Source organism: Mytilus galloprovincialis, chromosome 9, assembly GCF_965363235.1.
Source record: "Mytilus galloprovincialis chromosome 9, xbMytGall1.hap1.1, whole genome shotgun sequence".
Taxonomy (NCBI): Eukaryota; Metazoa; Mollusca; class Bivalvia; order Mytilida; family Mytilidae; genus Mytilus; species Mytilus galloprovincialis.
This window is the reverse complement of record NC_134846.1, coordinates 21,277,687-21,303,351: the sequence shown is the minus strand read 5'-3', so window position 1 is coordinate 21,303,351 and position 25,665 is coordinate 21,277,687. Positions and strand designations below refer to the sequence as shown.

At 32.5% G+C, this 25,665-nt stretch overlaps 1 protein-coding gene across 1 annotated transcript; it reads right to left on the bottom strand.

Annotated features, from left to right (window-relative positions):
- Positions 1–2,522: 2,522 nt before the first annotated feature.
- On the bottom strand, positions 2,523–21,404 carry LOC143044606 (uncharacterized). Its single transcript, XM_076216667.1, has 10 exons — positions 21,357–21,404; positions 19,759–20,071; positions 16,521–16,568; positions 15,165–15,364; positions 10,821–10,907; positions 10,007–10,358; positions 9,212–9,385; positions 6,090–6,218; positions 4,600–4,714; positions 2,523–2,809 (listed from the first exon to the last, which is right to left on the bottom strand). Exons 2-10 carry the CDS (start codon positions 20,066–20,068, stop codon positions 2,554–2,556), a joined length of 1,671 nt encoding a protein of 556 aa, XP_076072782.1. The 5' UTR covers positions 20,069–20,071; positions 21,357–21,404; the 3' UTR covers positions 2,523–2,553.
- Positions 21,405–25,665: the final 4,261 nt, after the last annotated feature.

The following is a 25,665-nucleotide window of genomic DNA, read 5'->3' as shown; positions in this document are numbered from 1 at the left end:
ATGCGGTTCATTGTTGAAGGCCGTACGGTGACCTATAGTTGTTAATGTCTGTGTCATTTTGGTCTCTTGTGGAAAGTTATCTCATTGGCAATCATACCACATCTTCTTTTTTATACGTAAAAAAACATAGTTTGTTTGGGGAATAGTAAACAGCATTCATCTTATTTTACATATTGTCAATTTTCTCGTTAAAAAAACCTAGTGCTGTCTGTGTACATAAGTAATCTATATATGATTATTTCAATTCATAATACTGACAGATATTACCAATAAGCTCTATTTTCATATCATTAACCTACAACGGGAATAATAATGGAGATAAAGATTCCCCTTGCATGAAGCCAGTATATAACATTAAAACGAAAATCTGAATTTTTGCTATTACACTTCAACAAGTTTTCAAATTTGAATACGTAGATTGAATTACAGTTTAACGTTTACCAGTAACACCACAAATAAAAGAGGGTATAAAATACCAGAGGGATATTCTAACTCATTGATCGAAAATAAAATGAAAACGAACTGGCTTAAAAAGAAAAAGACAAACAGACAAATTATAGTACACAAGACTCAAAAACGAAAACTAAAGAATAAGGAAGAAGAACCAAACCAAAAACCTGGGGTTTTACTATCTTTTTTTTTTACTATTATTAAAAAAAAAAACTTTACATGAAAAAACAATATCAAAGGCTTCTATATAAACCGATGATACAGCAGTATAAGCGTTTAACCTTTCATAATATCTCATAAATCAAAGAATGACGACATTATATAACATCAGTTCCATATCCCAACTGTGCATCTATCAGAGCGTTGTTAATCTTGCACCATGCTATAAGTCTTGTATTAATCAAGGACGTACATAGTTTTCTATGATGTGAATTCAGCAAAATTTGGTATTGATTCCAGTATCGTCAGGATTTCCTTTCTGAAAGATTGGAACTTAAAAAAATTTCACCCATATTACAGGAAAATTTCCGGAACAAAAAACGATATTTAAAATTTGCAAAAAACAGGTTTCAACATGTTCAATAAAGTTTTGACAAAAAGTATATATTCGTTCGTCATATCATCATAACCATTCGACTTATTTATTTTATTTTATTTGTTGATGAACTAATCAAGTTGTTTCCAGAGTATCACTCATTCCAACATTACCTCGGGAGTTCTGACATCAGTTTTTTTTAATGTTCCAATGAAGTGTTATTTGTGAATCTATCCTAAAAAAAATCTCAAAGACACGGTTTGGATTTTTTAATGACGAGGGCATATTTTCTCGCTGATTCTTATATTCAAGATTTAAAGATTATTTAGTATTTCTTCAGATGTATCCAGATACCTGTTTAAGTCAAAGTTTTGTGTGTTGAGTATCAACTTATTTTTGATATCATCTTATGATCCCTCATTCCAGTTTAATACATTTAACTTAGTTTTATTACAATGACATTGGTCGTAAGTCTTGTTATAACCACTAGAGGTTGGTCATTTAAAGACATGTCCACTGTATCTTAAAAGTTGACGTATACGCATCTGCACATATACACAATGATACATAAAACCAGTATCTGATGCCGGACTTAAGTTTAATTATACATTAAATCATGCAGATGGGCAATTGAATAATTTCTAATGCTTATATATAATTGTTTATAGCTGACTTATTTGTTGGAAAAAAAAATCCATGAATCTGTATGCTTCAATTTCATATAATTTAAATGTGGTTAACTACATGGGAAGAAGGATATGATAAGCATACACTAACGATTTGTTCACATGTACATGTAGGTGGTAGTAATTGCGTATAACACATATCACATTGTCAGGAAAAAATTGCATATTGTGTATGCTGAGGACCTGTAGAAACTCAACACACGATATTCGAAAACTACTTTTCTTCTTATTTGAATAACAATATTATACTAAAATATTCTGTCAATGCGTTCTTTTAACATTTGGCAACACCTCACTTGAACTCATCAGTTGGTCTTTCTACAGCTCTCGCATTAATAATATAAGAACGGATCAGAACTTGTAATATATATTTCTCCAAACTGTCAATGACCAATTGACCAGGCGAAGGATCAACACCAAAAAAAAAAATGAATTCCAAGTACAAACATATAGATGTCAATGAGTTATATGAGATGTAGCATTGAAAAGGATTGCTTACGAACCTGATCTCATTTCATACACACTAATAAGTTTTTTACATGAGAACAGAAAAATCGATGCACATTTAGATAACGAGGAACTATACCACGTATTGAAATCAGCTCTACTTCAGTGTACACTGTCCTTATTAGCTTTACCAGAAGTCGAAAACGAATTTGCCAAAACAATGTTTTACGGTCTTAAACATGTTAAATGATAAAAATAATAAAGAATTTAACGTACCAATGTTACGATTGATAACAAGGTAACATGTCCAATTACATGAAAAAGATTAACATTTCAACAAATTTCAAATACTGAACATGACTAAAAAATAAAATTTGTTTGTTCTGCTAGAAAATTTGTGTTAATGACATAACAAACGTCGAAAATCGTATTTTATTATCCAAAGATAACAGAGTTTTGGTGATCAGCTTCATAGTAGCAGAAATGTAAATTTTGATCTTTATCGCATCCAGTGTCGTAAGGATGGGCACCATGGCAACTGCCGTGATTATTGGAATTTTGGTCATCGAACTGAAAGAATTCCTCCTGAACTCTCATCCCATATACCTGCTGGCAGTCACCTGTAAACTTCAGAAGATAAAATGGTTTGTCCAGCGGTAGAAACATTTTATTGGCATTATGGCCATCACTCCTGAAAGTATAAAATAAATCTCAATTTTTCAAACTTGATTTTAAGTTTAATTGTTTTTAGATATCTTCTTATGAGAACTAAATATATAGGTCAAGTGAAATGACCAAGTGATTATCGGAGCATTTGATTTCAAGAAACTGGATTAAGTAATCCCGTAACAACAAGTTGTTGTTAATATGTCAATACATCAGCCTGAACAAAATTTAAAAATGTGTTTTAACAAAAATGAAACTCTAAAATTAAAACATACTTCTAATATTTGTATAAGTTTTATCATTGATTTTAGTAAAACGTTATCTCCCTAAGACAACTTCACAGGTCAGGGATCATGTCAGAAATTTTAACTTATATACAAATATTTGTATAACACAGTGATTATATGCATATCTTTCATCTAGGGTAGTGTTTGCCGACATAATACATTTTATTTAATGAATACAAACATATAAAATGGTTTGGATAACTTGTGTTTCTTTTTGCGAAGGATGAAGCTAAAAAAAACTAAATAAACGACTTTTTTTTATGTTCACTACCAAATATATTAAATGATATGATGTAATAGTTATACCGGTGACACATTTATCATAAAAATCACAACGATATTCCAAAATATTTTGTTTGAATGAATCAAGGTAAATTTTGAAAAAAAGCAATAAAATTATAAATCAATGTGGGCAAGCTAGAGGTAAGTTTATCAGTACAATGTTATTAACATTTCGAAATATGCCTACATTGTCTTCTCACAAAACTGTTATACCTCGTAGTCTTACAGATGTAAGTTAATGTAACATATATTTAAATCTGAAAGATGAAAATGTATTGTCTTTGACTAATTTGGATTTATTTATTTTTATGGGTTGTGTAAACCTAGCAGTTTTGTGGATTTTTGATTTCGTTGCTTACACAAAGTCTACCTCTCTGCTTCTATGAGATTTGTAATTCAAAATTTAGATTCGTGATTAACCTGAACCCACAAAATCTAAGTATGAAAAACTAATATGAAACAAATAGCACTAAAAACATAATGCGATGTTTTTGTAAGTCCGCAACTTTTACAAGAATACTAGTTCGTGCTAGAAACACATGAAACAGACATACAGTAATTTTCATTTGATACTCGACAAAATAGTAGAACGTTTAACTTTAATAACTGTTAAACCATAAATAATTGACCCCAATTGTCAATTAATTTAAAGTGATTGGTTTTAAACTTTGGTTTTGACTATTGCTACAAATCTTTTAAATTTGGAAAATATATTCTTTTGTTTGCTTTGATCATTAAGGTTAATCAGAGCCAAAAATAACATCTGCATTAATGGCTTACAATTTTTAATGTCCTTGCAAAAAAGAAAAAAAAACACATTCCATAATCATAAGTCGATGACAAAATGCAAAAAGCAAAAGCAAAAAAACAATACCCCAAAAAACGACAAACATCCAAACAGTTATAACAGAATTAGTGACAAATATAAACCATTATGAACGCACGTGTTTTGGAACTGTTATCAATTCAAACAGAAATGCGGCGATAGTTCTTATTCAGTTATGACATTTGAGGTTAAGATGTTGGATTGATGTTACAACAGATGGAACATACCAGGCGTCATATAAGACGTAGTTATTCCATCCGTTATTTTTTCAAAGAGTTTGAACTCTTTTGATCTATTTAGTACTTACCATAGTATTAAACTTGTAGTTTTAAATTAAACACCCGTATGCATTATAAAGAACACTTAAATAATTTGATCTGATCTTAACTTCTTCACGAAGCTTAAACTTAAATAACCTACCTGCAGCAATAAAAAATAATAGTATCAGAGGCCTGGTATGTTCCACTTGGCAAGGTTCCTCCTTTATTATTTCCAGCGTCTTCGTCGTCCCAGTTAATGCTGCCTTCATTAAAACCTGCCAGAGAAACAAAACCTAAAGGTATTTTCAATTTAAGGTATCTTTTTATTTAAATATTGGCATGTCTTTTTAACTATAACTTTTGTCACTGTTTTTGACGGATAACGTTTTGTAGTCCTTTAAAAAATTGCAGATTTTACCGACACTACGGCAACATGTAAGCTCATTTTTAATGGGTTTGGTGTAACTTAATCATAAGTTTTAATTGTGTACTGGTTCGTTGTCGAATTGTAATTTACTCTTTTGTTTTCTATTTCGGTCATGGCGTTTTCTTTTGAAACCAGATAAATGGTTTCAGATTGTTCCCATTGTATCTTATACTCTGTTTACCCTTTAACACAAAAAAAATAATTGATCTAAGGCGCTTGTGGGATTAATTTTGGGAAAACAATTGTTAAGAAAACGATACTTAAAAATTTGCTGAAAGATGGTTAAAGGAAAAGAAGAAAAAGAAAGAACGCAAAACTGAAAATATATGTGCGCATTTTTAAATCCTGACAAAGTTTCAAATAGGATTTGAGGTGACAAATGAAAGTTTTTAACGACCTTGACTGGCTATACAGCCCTTTCACGGGCAGGTGTCTTCCTCCACATTAGATTTAAGAATAACAGATAACGTTGGTCTAGATATTTAATGCAATGTGCAAATTTTGAAAGTAGTTTTGGAGGGGAGATAACTCAGATTAAGTAATTTTTATTAAAGAAAGTGTTGTGAATTTACCTATTATCATAAGTAGCAATAGAGTAAGTTCGGTGACCCCATTTTTCGTTTTTCTTGTCTGAAAGCATGTTATGAGAGCTAACTTTTCACATTTCAATCTTGAAATTTTATTAAGCATTTTTCTTTTTTTCACACAAAATTTGATTTTTCATGCATAATCTATACAAAATCTGATAATTTCGTACAGTCAGCAGCGTGAAAAAAATCATACTTTTTATTACATTTTTCAAAAAAGCACGATAAAAACTTCGTTTTGACAAGTTATCAATTAAATCAATCAATTTTAATTGAAACGCCAAAGCCACCTTAAAAAGATTTGAAATAAGTTTATAATGAGTATAAGCTCAATAAACCGTAAATAGGGGTGCACATTAGCATTATATAAATTCAACTGTTATAATATAGGTTTAGATATGTGACAAATTTACGACGGACGTTCTCCATACCTTAACCTGTGGTTATACCTGGCTAGCAACATAATTCAAATATATATGTAATTTACTTAAACATGTTAAACTTATCCCAAAGGTGTTAGATCTGTAGTTTTCCCTAATAGGATTCGAACACTCTGCATTTGAACACTACGAAACAAATAAACAACGGAATCAGGTCATAATTTGGAAAAAATCAATTAACAAAAAAGTAACTTACCTAATGGGCAAGTACCATACTTGAGAATACAGTAATTTCCAACAGGCCAGTTTCTGTGGTAAACTCCAAGAATGCTTGATACTTGTGTACAAAAGTAAAATTTAGAATCTATCCTATTATGCGTGTCACCTGAAATAAAAAGAATAAAATCAATGAGGTACAGGACATTAAATAATATTTGTCCTATCGTGTCATACGGAGACGATGCAAATGATGAAATGCAAATTAAAGACTTGTATCGTGTAAAATGTGCAAATGTGTCTGTCTTTGTACGGAAATGAAAAGTTGTTAGAGAAAGACAAAAAAATACCATAGCGACATTCAACTCATATATTAAGTCGAAAATAAACTGACAACGACATTGATAAACAAGGAAAAAAAACCAACAGACAAACAATAGTACAAAACACAATATAGCAAACTAAATATTTAGAAACACGAACCGCCAAAAACTGGCAGTGATCTCCGGTGCTCCGAACGGGAGATCGAATTATTCTCCACAAGTAGCACTAGTCGTGTTGTACATATTAGTACAAACCCGGTAAAGTCTAAATCGTCAAGTCACATTCTGGAAAAGGGGACAGATTTATAATACTAAGTACATATACGCTATTATCTGTGGAACTGATATTACATAACCATGATAACAGTCAACTAACTGGTGTTGGCGTCACTAAAACTTTCGAATGGATGGTTTCAACTTCACCACTTGGAACTCTTGGTTTAAAATCTTCCGTGTGAGCAGTAACCCTCGTTTACGAATAAATCACGAGAAGAAATACAAGCCGCCCTGGAAAATCGTATCAGCTAGAGATATATACTCCGTATGCTAGCACTGATAGCTTGTTGTTACAAAGAAATGTAAAGTTCATAATCGTTAAGCTGAAATCACCTTTATTGTTGTTAGTAAAGTGTTTTATGCCACAGATCCCCATAGTCATTTATAGATGGCAGTTAAGATATGAGACAGACTTAAATGTATCTGTTTTTTAATTTATTTTAGTCCAGTTCAATGGGAAAGGTACGTTTAATATATTCATCAAAGTTTGAATTATCTAGCAAAAGATCAGCATGTGTATAGTGGTAAGGAAAAATGCAGGATATTCCTTATTCTTTCCTATCTTCCAGAGAAGTGTCTTAACGAAATCGACCAGCCTCGAATGCATAAAGGATTAAGTCGGCAAGAAAAGGGGAATAGTTGTTCCCATTTGAACGCACAGTGCTTGCTGAACAAAAATGAACAAACGTAATCAATATATAAGCTGCCTTTCAAGCATTATGATTATGACAGTTTCAATGAATGTTTTGTTTGTATTAGAGTGATTTCTCTTCTCTACCTAAAACAAGACATTGTATTTACGTTGGCCATTCGTATTTATGAAACAATGCAGGACCATCGTATTGCCTATTGTAAGATGAGTCTTAGATTTCATCCTATCTAGGCAATCCTTGGATTTTTAGTATCCATATCTAGTTCACGCCATTTCTAGAATATGTATTTTTACAATAGCTTCGAAACCTAGCTTTGGTTGCTGATAACATCGATGTAAATAAATTAGAAGGACCCGTTAACCATTATTTGTCAGGACAGTTATGTAGTGTAGGTATCAAATACAATGATAGAAGCTCCAGTTATTCATTTTTGGTGAAATTCCAAAGGAATATCGAATAGACTTATGATTATCCAGGATTTCCTCTTTAGTAGGTGATATGGGGGTAAACATGTTGTGTTTCCAAGTGAATTGACAATACTTTTCTCCTTTAGCAAGTGGTTTATGTCAATTGATTTACATACGCAACGATATTGTTAGGGCTGTATAGATCTATGGGGACAACACGCATGCATGTTTAGATGACATTTATTATGTATAGAATTGAAATAGCACAATCAAATGTTTTGATGTAAAAGTACAAGGTCACTCAATTTGTGTCATGCTTTATTCATCTGGTTAGATATGTGCATACTTAAAAATAAAAAAAAACGGAGAATCTTGTAGCATCACTATAACATCATATTGATGCTACCACAATTTATTTCAAACAAGATATTTGGACATTTCTATATTTTCTTCTAAATCAGTAAATATATGGACTCTAAGTTTTTATTATTATGCATTGTGTATAATAGTGCTAATTCTTTGTAATAAGAAATATTATTGTGTGACAATATCATCAACTGTTGACAATGAAATTGTTGGGTATATATATTTTTTTGATTGTTATATGCAATTACGAATAAGTACGATTATATATTACGAACTGCGATCAGTAGCCGTGTCGTGCCTGATTTATTTTATTATTATAGTAATATCGTTTTCCATACAGTAATGGAACATGCATAAAAACCAAAGAATAAATGAGACTATTGGTTGATTGAAATAACACGACAACGACAAAGCCACATAAATAAATTCTCTATTTGGTATTTATATATAAAATTGAGAATGGAAATGGGGAATGTGTCAAAGAGACAACAACCCGCCCAAATAAAATATATGTATTCTATCTTTTCCGTCTGAGGACTAGGTTATTGTCATGACTATTTCATAGTTTTCCTTTATCATGTTTATGTAGCCTTTTAACCAGGATTATTAATAATATACCATTTTCTTCGGAAAACACTTGTACCAAGTCAGGAAAATTCAGTTCTTTTCAACTGTTCTGTTTTTTATATCGTTTAGTGTTGTTTGATTTTATGGATTACAACTTGCTTTGACATTGCTTTCGATTCTGGTTCGTTTGTTTAACTTTTTCAATGGACGTAGACGCAGTCAAAATCATTGTCAGTATACATCACCTACTCGTCATGAGATTTCCATAAATTTATTAATATTGAAACGTGAAAATTAAGTTAAATAATCCTACTCGTCATGAGATTTCCATTAATTTATTAATATTGAAACGTGAAAATTAAGTTTAATCATTTTAATATTGGAATTTAAAAAAAAAATAAAAAATAAATAAATAAAATATGCACTCCTTGTCAAAAAATCACTTATAAATGCAGAAATTATTAGAAATATATATGAGATCACCTTCCAACCTAATATAAAAAAAGTCATCATGAGATCAAATATTATTTCTTAAACAGAAACCAGTTTTATTTATTTGTTTATGCTTACCAGCTAAATGATGACCTATGGACCATGAATTGTTTTGTGTAGTGTCTTCGTTGTCGTGAAATCGCCATCCAGTTTCAAACATTATATGTGAATTTGGACATCCTGATACTGGTTGATACAATGAAAATGTTCCAGTTGGCCAAATTAAAGGCACGGTTAATGTGTGTGTGGTTTCTAGGAAAATTTATATATAGTTTGATTTTTTTAAATAAACATTTTAAGTACATGACGTTTTATTTGATATTTGAAATGTTTTTGCAAATTGCATTTTTCACAAGTTCCCTGTTCTGGTGCACGTTGAGTGTTCAACAAAATTACGAGATGAATATCTCAACAAACGTGATTAAACAGTGCAAGTGAAAATTATGAAATAATTTTTATTTGAATTAAAGTGCCAAATTGCTATTCCGGTATTCTATTATTGGAATATGAACTTCGAATGTCCTTCAAACTACCTAAGCAGTCTATCGACCTTTTTGAGATGTAAGACGAACCCTTTTTATATAGATTAGACCGTTGGCTTTCCCGATTGAATGGTTTTACATTACTATTTTTAGGAACCTTATAGCTTGCTGTTCGGTGTGAGCCAAGGCCCATGGCTGAAGGTCGTACCTTGAACTATAATGGTTTACTTTTCTAAATTGTTATTTGGATGGAGAGTTGTCTCATTGGCACTCAGACCACATCTTCCTATATTTACTTGTATTGCATATTCAAAATATTTTAGATATGGCATTTAACCAATCAAGAATGCACAAATTAACTCTGAAAAGCAACTGAAAATCTTATATTTACCCGATGGCATTGATGTTAGGTGATAGGAAGAAGGATATTCATTCAAAGCCCTCAGCAGGTTCTGTTTTGTCGTTGACAAATTTCTGTGCATGTTATAATTTTGACAACTGCTATCCCATTGTTGTTGGTTTTCATTTGGCCAGAAGTCACCATCTAGAAATCGTGCAATCGACACTAAATGAAACTCTAATGGTTCATGTATACCCATTCGACCAACATTGAACTGTTTCGGTGTGACACCAGTTGTTAATGGTTGTAGATTAGAATCTGCTAAATGCGAAGTGTTAACATAAGCCATACTTCCGTCGCCTTTCACCATGACGACTTTCCATATTGGTGGATCAGTGTATTTCTGAGAACAAAATGTGTGCATGTAATCGTTAAAACTGAGGGAACACATCAAATATTAGAGGAGAACTTCGACACAACAGAAACTAAAATGTAACACACATAGAAACTAACTATAATTTAACAATATTACTATGTATCTAAAAGTAAATTGAATAATCGAGAAATTAAATCGCCGTGAAATGCGATAGAAAGGGCTAAACTCGAAATAAAGTTTTGTTTACAGTGCTATAGGTTCTTGTTTTTAATAACATACCTAACGTCATTTTAATTTATATGATTATTTCTTATGTAGAACAATTCACCATAAATTTATAATTCACTTACAATTACAAGTAAGTTATGATATTATTCCATTAACGATGTTTTTCTAAAATCATATCACAATATACATGTATGATAAGAAATGATAACAATAGTGATATAACAAAGGAATAGTCCAATGGTAAAACTGTACATACATTACCTTGAACATTTCCTCTACAACCTTAGTTGCTGGTATTTCATACCGACTAACCGTCTTTGTCCCTGTTTCAACTTCAACAATAGAGTGCTATAATATTTAACAACAAACATATACATTTACCGCTAACACAATATACTTCAAAAAGGAAACTTGAACTATTACAAATTTTGAAATTGATAACTCACGACTCGGTAAATTTTACCATTAGAGATCTTTCGTTTATTACCCTCAGACAAGACTATACTTTTTTTTTCTTTTTTTCATGATTAGCGTGTATGGTAACCATCAACAACTGGTCAAACAAAATTAAAGGTTGTAACAGGATTAGGCTTATGCTTGTGTCTGTTGTGACGTTTTCGTTTTCAATTAACGTATCCTTGACTTGACCGGTCAATTGTAAAATCAGATATTCATTACCATTAATTACTTAAAACCTTTACTACTTTCTTTCATAGATAAAAAAAATTGGTTTTAAGTTCGAGTGTACCTGTAAAACACTTTTTTCAAACAAGATTGCACATCAAATTTTTACGGAGATGTTGTTTACCAAGCCTGGAAAATTCAAAACTATATACTTGTAGCAGGATTTCCGCTGGCGGTCGTCGCAATTTGCAAAAAAATAATAATTATGGCGATTAAAATTCGTCATTGGCAAAAGAATTTGACGACAGAAAGTATAATATAACGATTTATTTTCATCCATCTTGTTTATTTACTTTTTTCGTGTTTCTCGGACTTTACCTGATCAGACTATACTCGGAATTCACCTTGAACTCTTTAAGATTGTGACAGAAAATTAATAATCAGCTGATTGAATTTTATAGCTATCGACAACAAAGATGTTGATTGTATTGCGTCCGACAAATGTCACATAACGGATTTATTAACCACTTTGCGACACACGTGTTTGAAGCAAAATGTTGACGTCTGCTGTCCTTCTTTTCATGATAGTCCAAAAAATAAAACTGTTGTTATCACGAAAAATGTTTAAAAGCAAGAAGTCTCTAATTTGAAACTTTATCCTTTAACTTTCGTATAGATAATTGATTTCAGTGGGTACTTAAGTCGTTTCAGTGACACACGTGTTTCAAGCTTAGTTTTACCTCTCAACTTTTTCATTTACGATGGTCTAGAATAGAAAATCTGTCGTTATGAAGAAATCTATTCAAAGGTTGGGAACAACCCCTCGAATGAGACTAACCCTTTAATGTTATGACTTTACCTTAAATGAGGGATCAATTTTCAAGTAACAAAAACTTTTGTTTTGTTGTAAAAGCCACTTCTTAGTACAAAAGGGTACATATTTTTATTTTGAAGAAACTTTCCCAAAGAACTGTACATCCTTCTGGTATTATATGGTCAAAACATGTCATAGAATTTTGTTATATTCCAGTATTGATATCTTCTTTATTAAAAGAAACTTTATTGTTTTGGTGAAAGAGGTGGCGAAAAAAATAATTGACCCAGGGGAAACCCTGACTAGTAGGTACATATATCGATCCTTGAATGAACTTATTCTAAAAGAATGACAATTAAACTCTGTAATTTTGTCATCATTGAATTAAAACCAAACTAAATACTATTCTTGTATACATGTGCACATGCATGTCTCTACAATCTGTCGATAATTGTAGCTTGGCTTTGCAAATGTTTTTCTCTAACTGATAGTGACCTTTTTACACGACATTCATTTGATGTTGAACGTGTGCTGATATTTTAGTCTGAGATGAATGGATATCTAAAAAACCAAAATGACACAGACATTAACAACTATAGGTCAGCGTATGGCCTTCAACAATGAGCAAATCCCATACCGAATAGTCAGTTATAAAAGGCCCCAATAAAAAAAACCAATTCAAACGAGAAAACTAACGGCCTTATTTATATAAAAAAATGAACGAAAAACAAATATGTAACACATAAACAAATGACAACCACTGTAATACAAGCTCTTGACTAGGGACAGGCACATACATAAATAATGTGGCGGGGTTAAACATGTAAGCGGAATCCGAACTCTCCCCTAACCTGGGACAGAGGTATAACAGTACAACATAAGAACGAACTATAAAAATAAGTTGAAAAAGGCTACATAAACATTATTTATGTATGTGCCCAGATGACTCATCAGATGGACAAATATACAAGTAGAAGTGGCAGGGTACTTATACATCCCGACACAAAAAAACACAATGAACAGATATGAGAGAACTCGCAGTTATCTGACAGCTAGTTCAAAGCCACCAACAACTAATAAAAAAATCATGCATCTAAAACTAAAGGATGTTTATCAGTTGTTATTGAACTGCATGTCAGTAACTGCGAGTACTCTCAGTACGGTACTTGGTGTTTTTTTTTGTTTTGTAATTGTATCATAATACTGTCATGTTCACTCTGTTTTTTGTATTCATCCGATAAGTTGATTTTTATAGTTTGTTATGATGTTTACTGTTGCATCATGGTTCATAGACGGAAAGTTGGTGCCTTCAAACTTGATTAACCCCGCCATATTATAGGTGTGCCTATCTAAAGTCAGGAGCCTTTTATTGAATTGTTGATGTTTATTGCTATTGCTTATAGTTTCTTTCGTTAACCGTATTGTGTAGTGTGTTCTGGTTTTCTGATGTTGAAACACTGTCCTAGGTTATGAGGAGGGTTTGGCGCAATCTAACTATTCTTAAGGTGGCTCATGGGTACAAAAATTTCAGCAAAAAAATTGAACCTTAATTTTTTCATAACAAATTTTATTTATTACATTATTAGTTGTTACTTTATGATATGGTAAAAAAATCAACCCAAAAAATCGATTCGGTTTGGCCCCAGATGACTTTTAAAATGTCTATATCATTGAAAAAGCTCCAAATTATCTCCCTTTGGTGCAAAAATGCCATTTTTTGGCATTAAATTTGAAATATCTTTTTTAACTCAGCGGTGAACTATATTTTTTATTATTGTTTTCATATAAGCTGTACATAAACTAAATAATTGATAAATTTAAGCGATTTTTGTATTTTGGTTATTTTTTTTTATTTCGTTTTTCCCTCTATTTCTCCTATTAGTTCAACAGAAAAAAAGGACATAAACAAAAATGTATGCTTCTACATTGAGATTGTGAGCTTAAATGAACGATGACCCCCATTTTTTTTTATTTCATTTTTCTTTTAAGTATATGATAAAGTTCATTTATTAAAAAATATAGCAAAATTCTATATTGGAAAAGACAATATTTATACCCAGAAGCCCTGTTACGTTCTGTATGTGCCTGTCTTAAATCGGGACCTTCAATTACGTATTTGTCTTCTGTTGCTGTGTAGCATACTCGTTTTTCGCGTCTTATTTTGTACATAAAATGTGCTTTGGTTTTATCATTTCGGGGCCTAATATAGCTGACTATTTGTATGGTCTTTGCAAATTATTGCATGCCGTAAAGGTGTACATTGATGTGTCGTTTTGGTTCCTTGTGGAGAGTTGTCGTATTGACAATCAATCAACATCTTATTTTTACATTGAGTGTGGCGCTTTCAATCAGTGTAATTGAAGTCTGGGGCTGGCGAGTCAGTTAACTGCTAGTAGTCTTTTGTTATCATTATTGTCATTTTGTTTATTTTCTTTGGTTACCTCTTCTGACATCAGACTCGGACTTCTATTGAACTGAATTTTAATTTGCGTATTGTTATACTTTTACTTTTCTACATTGGCTAGAGAGGTATAGGGGGAGATTTGAAATCCCACAAACACCTCAGGGTGCGGGAATTTCTCGCTGCATTGAAGACCTGTTGGTGACCTTTTGCTGTTGTCTGCTCCATGGTCGGGTTGTTGTCTCTTTGACACATTCCCCATTTCCATTCACAATTTTATTTTATATATGTACCACATTTGTTTTGCAAGTAACTCATAAAACACATAGATATTATTAGTCTCTGATTTAATCAACTGCATATTTTAGCTGTAATATATCTTTAGGAAATACCGATATTATATTTTATCATATGACTATAAATTAGAAATGAAATCCTCCTTGATGACATTCACGCCGCTAAAATCAAGAGATGCTGATATAAGATTTGGAATAATGTCAAGGCAATTTTACTGACGCAAGTTTATAAAACATTATCTTCTTGCAAAATAATTGTGAGTTCTCACTATTACTTTTGCTATTCAGATTTGATCTTGATTTAGCAGAAATTTTTGACGACATGACAAATCAGAAGTACACAGTATATGGCTTTAAATAATGTCGCCGTATATAAGGTTGGTGCACTTTAGTAGCTTACTAAAAGTATATTAAACAATTTTTCAGCATATGTGTCACAAGCAATGAAATGTTTGCCTATCGTCACTTACTGTCCCCCAGTCCTTTATAAAGTTGCTATAAACTGTAGGATCGTATGACGTTGGCAGGCTACAGGCTGCTGCTATAAACTCATCATTTAGTTTGTGTAAAGATGGATAGACCGGAGGCATGACATAACGACTCCTACCTTGGTTACAGATAGTTATCTGATCAACAGTTATTCTATTTGGGATGGAAGCTCTATGGAAAACTGGAAAGTTAACAGCACAGGAATCAAATTGCACAAAATACAAAATGTAAAATGACGAGAACATAATTTTATGTTTATTTATATTACGAATCCTATTATTATTGTGTATTTTGTATGATGATAATTTTTTATTGATGATGAATGAATATGTTTAAACTAACATAATTTTATTAGTTTTGAATATAATGTAACAACTAGTATATCGATTCCCAACCAATCGATAATCAAATATTGTCTCCATTCGAAAACTTATTAGATAGAGGTCGTCAAGTTATTAGAGACCAACAAATTTTCAGCCAAATTTTTTTTCGAATCTTAATATGCTCATGAAATTTCCATTTCTGTGAACCAATATTGCTTGCATATGGAGTATATATTTATAAGTTTATACGATATTGCGTTTCCACTCCTAATTTCCTTGTAGCTTTATACATAATGAATACAAATATTATGAAGAACAAACCAAATTAGACTCTGCCCAGGTTACCAACGTCCTCGGAGTATTTTTGTTATTTTACTTTTTGATGGTGCTTTACTGCTATCAAAACAGATATTGCATCAAGTGCTCCAATCGATAATGATAAAAAAGTTGAAAGCTTTCCTTCAAACACATCAACACGGTTTGGATTACCGTTATGGAATATCGGTTTCACTGATGACCAAGGCTACAATATACTTGTCGTATATCGTTCACTTTTAATCGATTGTATGAACAAAACAACTGTTGCCACATTTTGAGCAGGATCTGATTATTTTTAGAAGCACCTGATTTAATACTAATTTTGTGCTGGGGTTGGTACTGTCTACGCTTATATTTTGTTGTTTATTTTATGGTAGTTTGTCTTTATACCATTGTGTTGTATTTTTTAATAAACGTGTCAATTTCGATCGCCCTTTGTTTTCTCCTTCCCACTTTAGTAACAATACGGTAATGTCGATTATTAGAAACAAACTTACTTCTACCGAGTTTTCTTTTCGTATAATCTTAAGAAACATACCACATGGAAGTTCTTAGGAATGAAATTATGAATTCCACTCGATTCATTGTCGTGATAAACCTATACTGTAACAGTTATGAATTATTTTGCAAGTACGGGTAAATCTTGTCAACATTGTTAAATTAATTTCGAAATATATATTATACTAATTTATTTACCAGATCCAGCCATAAATGCATACGGACGTATCAGCATGTCACCGTCACCTACAAATTATGTCCATACTTAGTCTTTATAATTATATATATGTTGATCAGTTCAAGCTACATAATATTGTAATGCCGGCATTCCCCCCTTTTTATATGTAAACCTATGTCTGTATAGTTTCTTGAAATTACTGAGAATAAACGATAGTTGTTACTGATATGTTTAATGTTGCAAGCAATGTAAGACTTGTAATTTGCCATTTTAGCTGTTGTTTCCATGATACGACAGATTTGTGTATGTTAGTTTGTTAAGAAATTTTATTTCACGTACAGATTCCATATTTTCGCGGTAGTTACCTTATTATACTCTAAATTTAAATAAAGCTGCTCTAATGATCTACTAATAAATTTAAAGTCAAAACCCATCTTTATTGACGAAGATCATCCATGTTTACAACAATATCAACATTGTTGGAATTTCCCTTATGTGATCCATGGTTGCCGATTAGTAAACAATATGTAACAAGCTCTGTCATTGGTCAGTCGAAAGTATAAATACAAAAACAACAGAAACGACGGAGTGTTGGGTTGACAAAGAATGTGAAGTGACAAACTTTAATAGAAGCTGGAATATGTCTGAGAAATACAGACAAGCGTTGAAAGTTGACTTTGTTTTAATTTAAGATTGTCAGTGCCGATGACGGTGCTGTATACGGGTCACGGTGACGGTGCTAAATACGGTTACTGGTGACGGTGACAGTGCTATTGAAGGTGCACATTAAGAGTTCTGCTGGCGGTTTTGACATTTTAATATGTCATTTTATGAGTTATACTGAGTTATTGTCTTCTTAGTTCTATAATATAGAAGGGTGTTTTAATCCTTTAATTGAGATTATAGAAAAATACAAAATAAGTGACAACCTTGTTACTTGACTGTTGAAGTATATACACGTACAGATTCCATATTTTCGCGGTAGTTACCTTATTATACTCTAAATTTGAATAAAGCTGCTCTAATGATCTACTAATAAATTTAAAGTCAAAACCCATCTTTATTGACGAAGATCAATCCATCTTTACAACAATATCAACATTGTTGGAATTTTCCTTATGTGATCCATGGTTGCCGATTGGTAAACAATATGTAACAAGCTCTGTCATTGGTCAGTCGAAAGTATAAATGCAAAAACAACAGAAACGACGGACTGTTGGGTTGACAAAGAATGTGAAGTGACAAACTTTAATAGAAGCTGGAATATGCCTGAGAAATACAGACAAGCGTTGAAAGTTAACTTTGTTTCTCTCCGGCCTGGATTATTTTTGATATTAATAAAATATGAAACTTAGATATTTTATTTCATAACTGAAAATTATATATAAATACAAGTATACGTTTTCCCTTTCTATAACGTGTTTTGGTCCGACGGTAAACAGTGGACGTCGAACCTTACACTTTATATATCCTTTGACTCTATTTTTCTTTGTGACCTTGTGATCTCCCGTAGGCTGACTCTAGCACCAGGGAGGCGGCGTTACAATTTGGTGACAGCGGTGGGATTTAATACTAGAGTCGAGTTGACAGTTGGAATTGATACAACTTGGTTATATCAGTCTGTTATGTTGTAAAATATGGACGACTCGGATGTTATTTCGTTCAAGCCCCATCTAGACAAGATGACCAAGAAACGCTACCTGAAAATAATTTTGAATATTCCCCTGTTAGAATGTTTGGAAGTGCAGGAGCAACGGATAGAATGATTGTAGAAGTTAGACTCGAATTGAGAAGGGCTATGGAACGATGTATGTCAGATTTCAGTAATAGAATGCAAGAAATGTTCTCAAATTTTGAAACGAGACTTGTCTCAACAATCTCATGTAAACCTTCCGAAAATAGTAGTTGGGACGTAGTAAGTTCCCTTACACTTTCTAAAGGAATGGATGACATAAGTAATAACAGTAGTTTAGTTGATAGGGATAGGTCAAATGTCAAACATGAATTGAGTTATAAAATAACACCCCAAGTTTATGACGGAAATGATGATTTAAAAGAGTATTTAACTCAATTTAATTTGTTAGCAGAATTGCACAATTGGAACTCAAAAACAAAAGCTTTGTTATTGGCCAGTAGTTTGTCTGGCGGAGTACGGGCAATTCTTAATGAAGTCACGGAAGTTGATCGTCACGATTTTGAAAGTTTGGTCATGTCTCTTAAGAATAGGTTTGGTTCAGTCAATAGAGCTGAATTGTTTAGAGCAGAGTTGCAAACACGAGTACGATTTCAAAACGAAAGTCTGCCTGAATTAACCCAGGCTATTAAAAATTACTGACACGTAGGGCTTATCCTGGTTCCTCTTCTTTGGTTAGGGACACATTAGCTGTAGATCATTTTATTGATGCAATACCTGAGAACAGAAGTACATCTCAGATTAAGGGAGGTTGGACCAAAATCAATAAATGAGGCATATATTTATAATGTTTGGTTTTATGAATTGCCTTTAACATACACTAAGAAAATTCATTACGACCAAAAAGATTGAACTCCGATAAAGCAGTCAATCAACTTTTTATTAAAGGGCATCTGCGCGTTTACAAAACGCTGTTTCTCTAGGTGGTCGTGTTAGTGTACGTGTTCGAACATTGGTCCGTCGACTTCATAGAGGCAACCGAAGAGGAAGTCGTATTGTCAAAAGACATGCCCTTACATGCAGGCAGTTTTCGATAGGAGAAAGACTATCTATGCTCGAACATGAGAAGCTGACAAAACATTCATCAATACGGTCCAGGTGGTGTTACAGTACGTGGTTTCTTCTTACACCGTTGTAAGCCGGATATGCATATCCTGCAGGGTCACATAAACGGACAGACATACAGAGATTTAGTGGCTTAAACATTGTAGTCCTTCATTTTGATAATCCCCCATTTGCGAAAACATGGTCACGACCCTTGTACACGGACGACAACGCTAGACCACATAGGGCAAGGATTGTTACCGAGTCCAAAGAGCCATTCAAACTATCTTTTGGCCCTCCATATTTCCATACATAAACCCAATCGAACATGTCTGGGATGTCATTGGCAGAAATCTCAATCGAAGAGACCAACCTTCACAATTTTTTGTCGATTTAAAAGTGGCTTAATGTAAAAGTAGTAGTATTGCTTGCACATCACATGAAAAACATTTTCCACAAAAAGTTTCTTGAAGTCGGCCTTTAATTTTTTGGTTCTTAATTTGCACTAACTTGTTTCTTACCGCTTGTTATATAATCTCTGAGAAGGTACTCCTGCTTAGTTTTGGCATCACTGAAATATTCATATGTTGTGTGGTTGGTGCAGAAAGTAACATTGTCTACTCGAATCAGGAAGTTTCTGTTTGTATCATCAATTTGAAGTATCTGTCTAGTTGGTTTTATACCAGGGTCAAGGCCAGAAGTAGAGAAACGCCCACCTTCTGGGTTTGCTCTTAGTAGATCGTACCCTAATCCAAGTAGTTTGGAGTCGTCTAAAGTGTTAGAGGAACCGGTCGGCAGAAGCAGACTCAAAATTGTGAAAATCAAAAACATCCTCTACAGGAAATAACGTTTGTTATATTATATTATAAATATCAATAAAATAGATGTGAAGTATGCAACCAGCGGGAATTTTTTGTTTGATCAATCCTAGTTTGAAAGGTTTAAGTTGGGTGGCTGGTAATTCCGTGTTATATTGTTTATATCTCGTTATTGTAAAAACTTGACATTTAAGGTACCCTTCTCAATGTATCTGCCATAGATTATATTCCATTTGGTTATTTATTCTTTTGACTAAAAAGTATATTGGGATTCCTTATTAAATTATTCATGAAAACCGAGATTAACTTGTCCTTTGAAGGAGATAAAACATTAGAAATATGATCAATTTGAAAATAAACTGTGGACCCACATGTATAATGCACTAACTGTATTTAAAACGGCAATACGTTATCCCACTAGGTTAACTAAGCAAGTCATTGAAAATCAATGAACACTGACCGTGAAAGTCAATGGCCCAATGACCTCCATGGAAATGAAAAAAGCTTATAAAATGTTTAGATTATTTAGGTAAAGGAAAATATTAGGTAAGCTTGTTTGCTAGCTGAACAAGGAAAGGTACTTCCTTCTATTTTGGCGGATTCAATTGTTACGATTAGGTAGAGAACCAATCATTCTATTTATTTTTTTCCTGCTATATATCTTGCCTTTTTCTCGCACAAATATCGACAATTTTCGACTAACATGGCATTGTCTTTATATAAAAAAAGAAGGAAGAAGTGGTAAGATTGTCAATTAGACTATTCTCCATAAGAGACCAAATGACACAAAGATCAATAACTATATAGCACTATCCGACCTTCAACAATGGGTTACACCCTTTCCACATAGTCAGCTATTACAGGGCATTTTTCATTTCCTTGGAGGTCATTGGGTCATGGACCTTCACGGTCAGTGTTCATTGATTTTCAATGACATGCATAGTTAACTTAGTGGGATAAACTATTGCCGTTTAAAATACAGTTAGTGCATTTAACATGTGGGTCCACAGTGTCGTAGCTAAGTTCCGATCTCTCTCACTTTATAATAGCTGATTACCAAACTGTGACAGCAACAGGAAGGGTGTATGGCATCATCAAACCTTCTTTGACGATGTTAAGATTGTTTGTTAATTGTTATTTTAGTCATTGAGAATTTTAATATGTTATAGCTCCCCTGTTGGTATCCTCAACAGTTGTTACGATGTTCGTCCTCAATATGCATATTTTCCGCTGAATGCACATTAATTATTCAATACCAAATGACACTTGTTAGACAAGTAAAAGTTAAGGCATACACTCACCTATCAGGAAGTGTGTCTTTAATGGAGAACACTATGACACAATGATAGACACAGATTAATACAGATAAAACCCAGAATGTAATAAATAATGTATGGAGAGATAAGAAACAAATCTTAATAAGAACACAGGATATATAAACTGGAAAACAAGATAAATTCGGTTACTTTGTATTAATCTGTTGCATCGATTCCTTTTCTGTTTAGATTTGTTTCGTTTGTTTTTATTTCTGCAGCTACACCACTGTATCATGTAAAAAGTGAAATCATAAAAATACTGAACTCAGAGGAAAACCAAATCGGAAAGTCCCTAATTATGGCAAAATTCAAATGACAAAACAAATCAAAAACGAATAGACAAAAACTGTAATATTCCTGACTTAGTTTAAGGGAAAGATTGGGCTCCCAAATCATGTTTGATTTTAGATCTGTTTGTGATTGTTCTCTGTAAAATGTTTAATGTAAAAAAAGGTCAAATATATGTCTTGACAAATGGAAAGAAAACATGTGAAAAAGGCATGCTGGTTTTTTTACATTCAAACTCGACAAAGTGCTTTAATTTTCTTAAAAGTCCTCAAACTAATTCATATGGTTTAACTATACATCCTCCTATTTAGGCGTATAGTTTGGTTAATACCTTCAAAATGTTTGCGTTAAAAGTAATAAAACTTTTTCTCTTTGTAAAGTTTTCAGACTTCTCATGCTCCGTTGGTTGTTTTTCTGATAAATTTTATGTTTATATGATCAAAATATTTTTAATTTTGAAATATATTCATTTCCGATACGAAGTAAATTAATTATCTATTGACAATTCACTTGTACACTGTATCATTCAATTGTTCATTTTTGTGCCAATTCAACATGTAAGGACTTGTTTAAATCATCGGTTTGGTGAGCAATTCTCTAAAATAAGAATTTTGGTGTGTTTTTTATCTTATAATATTTTTTCCCTCGACAGTAAAGTCAAATTGTTGTGTACATCTAAAATTGTTATTCCTGGAATATTCTAAATTTTGGGAGTCCACTAATGCTGACGTCTTCCCAAGATAAAATGATCCGTGACTCGAAGAACTAGAAATTTTCAATTTTACTTCAGATTTAAACAAATAAAACACATTCCTATCACACTACAAAAGTAACCCTTTAAAGTGCTGCGAATACAAATAAGAGGATGTGTATCACCGACTTCAAGAAGTGGATGAAGTTCGCCTGATGATATTCATTTACAAATATATCCCTATACCACACATGGTAACAACATTTAGAAAACAACAAGAAACTTCAACTAGTAATACTTTCCATGATGGACATTCACTCTTTTGTTCCCAGTGTGTTCAGACAAGATTAATGTCTACGCCTCTTGACTGGACTGGTAGTATTTTCTGCAAGCACAAATCGTAGAAAAAAGACACACATATATATGAAACTAATACAGACGAAGAACTCCAAAACATGATAGAAACATCTGACAATAACGACATTAAGAAATAAAATCACTGCTTTTTCAAAAGAATTTCCTTGAAAGCAAAATACTTGTACTATATGGCAGGCACGGTTATTTATGTTACTTTGCATTCCGACAATAAAAGAATAATCGATGTACTGAATGTTTCACAAAAAGGATTCCCATCGTCTGATTGCTGACATTCATGAAGACTTCTTATTTACATAAAGGCTGTGTCATGTACAAATTTATATTCTTTTGGAAAATTGCTGCTGCTTTTTAATTCAATAATTGTCAAAAACGTACGCTTCAGCGAAACTACTGTGTAGAGAAGAACAAAATTGGAGAAGAAAATTCGTCATACGTCATGCAGAATCAAATGTAGGATGTTGTAGATTAAATTCAACTCCTGAAACCATTCAAACAACTTGCAATTTAAAAGCTTGAACACTACTGTCAGGAATTGAAACTGATATTGATATAATAACTATAGCTATATTATATAGATAAGGACTAAATATTACATACAGCTGATTCAACAGTTCCCAGTGAGATGCAGTCCTTAGGATAAAGCTTCGGAACTTCGACGGCAAAGTGTTAAGAGTCTTTGCAGTAACTGAATTTAAAATTACTTGCAGCTTCATTTTGTTACACTATTCCATCTTGACTTTACATGAAGAATCATCATGAGTCTTGATACAAACATATAATTGATAATCAAACTTCTAGTTGCTATCGCGAATCTTACTCGGAAGTGCGAGGATATCCCACTAGAAGAAAAAAAAAAAGAAAATGGCACAATAAAATTGAGAATGAAAATGGGGAATATGTCAAAAAGACATATTTGTTTTTCGTTCATTTTTTTTACTTAAATAAGGCCGTTAGTTTTCTCGTTGAAATTGTTTTACATTGTCTTATCGGGGCCTTTTATAGCTGACTATACGGTATGGGCTTTGCTCATTGTTGAAGGCCGTACGGTGACCTATAGTTGTTAATGTCTGTGTCATTTTGGTCTTTTGTGGATAGTTGTATCATTGGCAATCATACCACATCTTCTTTTTTATACCCCCACCAAATAGTAGACAACAGCTGAAGGCCACTTAACATGTCATATTAACCTAACGGTATTGCTGCATTTGAAGATACGGTATTTAAATATTTTCAGTTTTTACTGTTTTTAATTATCATACATTGAAGAGTTAAGAATACAAAGCGGATCTTCGAGGAGATCAGATGTCCTTGAACACATTATTTAACATGCAATAATTAAATTAAGCCCGTGAAATAAAAGTTGAGTAAGCTGCACACATAATTTGGCTTGTACAAGTTCTTCATCATGTTGAGGTGTGCGTGGTGTAAGACTTACCTAAATTAGCAAGCAATTTCCTAAGAAAAAGTGGATCAAAACAATGCCACATTTAGATATGAAAACTCAGAAATATTAGGGAAATTATTTCTTACATATATATTAGGTAGAACTCATTGAGAATGGATGCAGGTCTGACTATGAATTTTTAAACCAAGGGATGAACAATTCGAAGTCTGGTTTCTGAAAATTTTGCGTTCTTTGTACGGATTCTTATATATTAACTCTTTCTGATGAGTCCATAGAGTTTGATTCTGATGCCACAATTCAATCACAGTTACATTTGGGAGGTGCTTTTTCGTTTTAAATAAGTATAAACGACGATATTGTGACCCGAACCAATTGATTGATTGAGATACGTTCTGGGTAAACTAATTATTCTTTAAACAGAATTATTATAAAAGGCTACAAGTTAAAAACTACAATTAAATCTTTAGATATCTTTTTTCTTGGTATAAATGATAATGATCAGTAAATTAAAACTGTACAAATATCATTGCTCAATACATATGTTCATGTACATTTACATTAAAACAATCTGTCAGAATAAAAAGAAGGAGATTGGGTATCTGCCATTTAGACATATATGCACCAACGTTCAAATAAAGTGGATTTTTAAATTTAAAGGCAACCGTATATACTACATTCAACAATGAGAAAACATCATGCCGTAAAGTGTAACAGCATACATCTTACATTGTCATAAGAACAAACTATATCCAATGGTACAGTTCATTCCAGTTCAAATACAAACACAAAACTTCCGTTCTCTGTAACAACTAACAGCTTTTGATAGTCATTACTAAACGATAATGTCCAAACAAACCAGTTGAAATAGACTCAACTAAACAGATCGATACAAAACAGGAAATATAATCACAGACTGGATATGGCAATGTATTTGTCAATCTATCAAGCCTAACAACAACAAAATAAAGGACAGATCAGAGAGTACTCGCAGTTACTGAGAGCTAGTTCAAGGTTTATACCATTGCCTGTTTGAATTTGCTTCTGCTAAGCATCGATCGGATGAATTAAGCCATTTTTCAACTACTTTTTATAGTTTGTTCTTATGTTGTACTCTTACATTATATCTACCTGTCCCTGGTTAAGGAGAGAATTGGGCACTGATTCAAATGTTTAATCCCGCCACATACTGTACGTTCCTTTATTCATTGTTGAAAGCTTTACCCTTGCCTTTAATTGATTCGAACATTGGTGGATAATTGTCTCATTTGCTATCTTACCACTTGTCCTTGTTTTTATATTTATATTAGTGGCAGCAAAATAATTGCAATCAGATATGCCTTTTATAGGAGAATTTCATCATACATGTACATGTAGATTAATAAAGTTTTCTTCTATCTGTTGTTCATTTATTTGTATTGTATAAGATTTGGAATAACTATTTTGTTACTTCGCACTTACTCTTATTCACATAATAACTTTCTACCAGACAGTCTTTTGCAAAACTGAATTATATAATATGTGTTGATGTAACT

What these genes read in the sequence shown, in the direction of transcription:
- LOC143044606 (XM_076216667.1), bottom strand. Translation starts at nt 20,068, where the DNA reads ATGTTTTTGATTTTCACAATTTTGAGTCTGCTTCTGCCGACCGGTTCC. An exon ending in TTATAAAGGACTGGGGGACA is followed by an intron (nt 10,908 to 15,164) that starts GTAAGTGACGAT and finishes TAAATATTATAG; the next exon opens with CACTCTATTGTTGAAGTTGA. An exon ending in TTGTAGAGGAAATGTTCAAG is followed by an intron (nt 10,359 to 10,820) that starts GTAATGTATGTA and finishes TTTTGTTCTCAG; the next exon opens with AAATACACTGATCCACCAAT.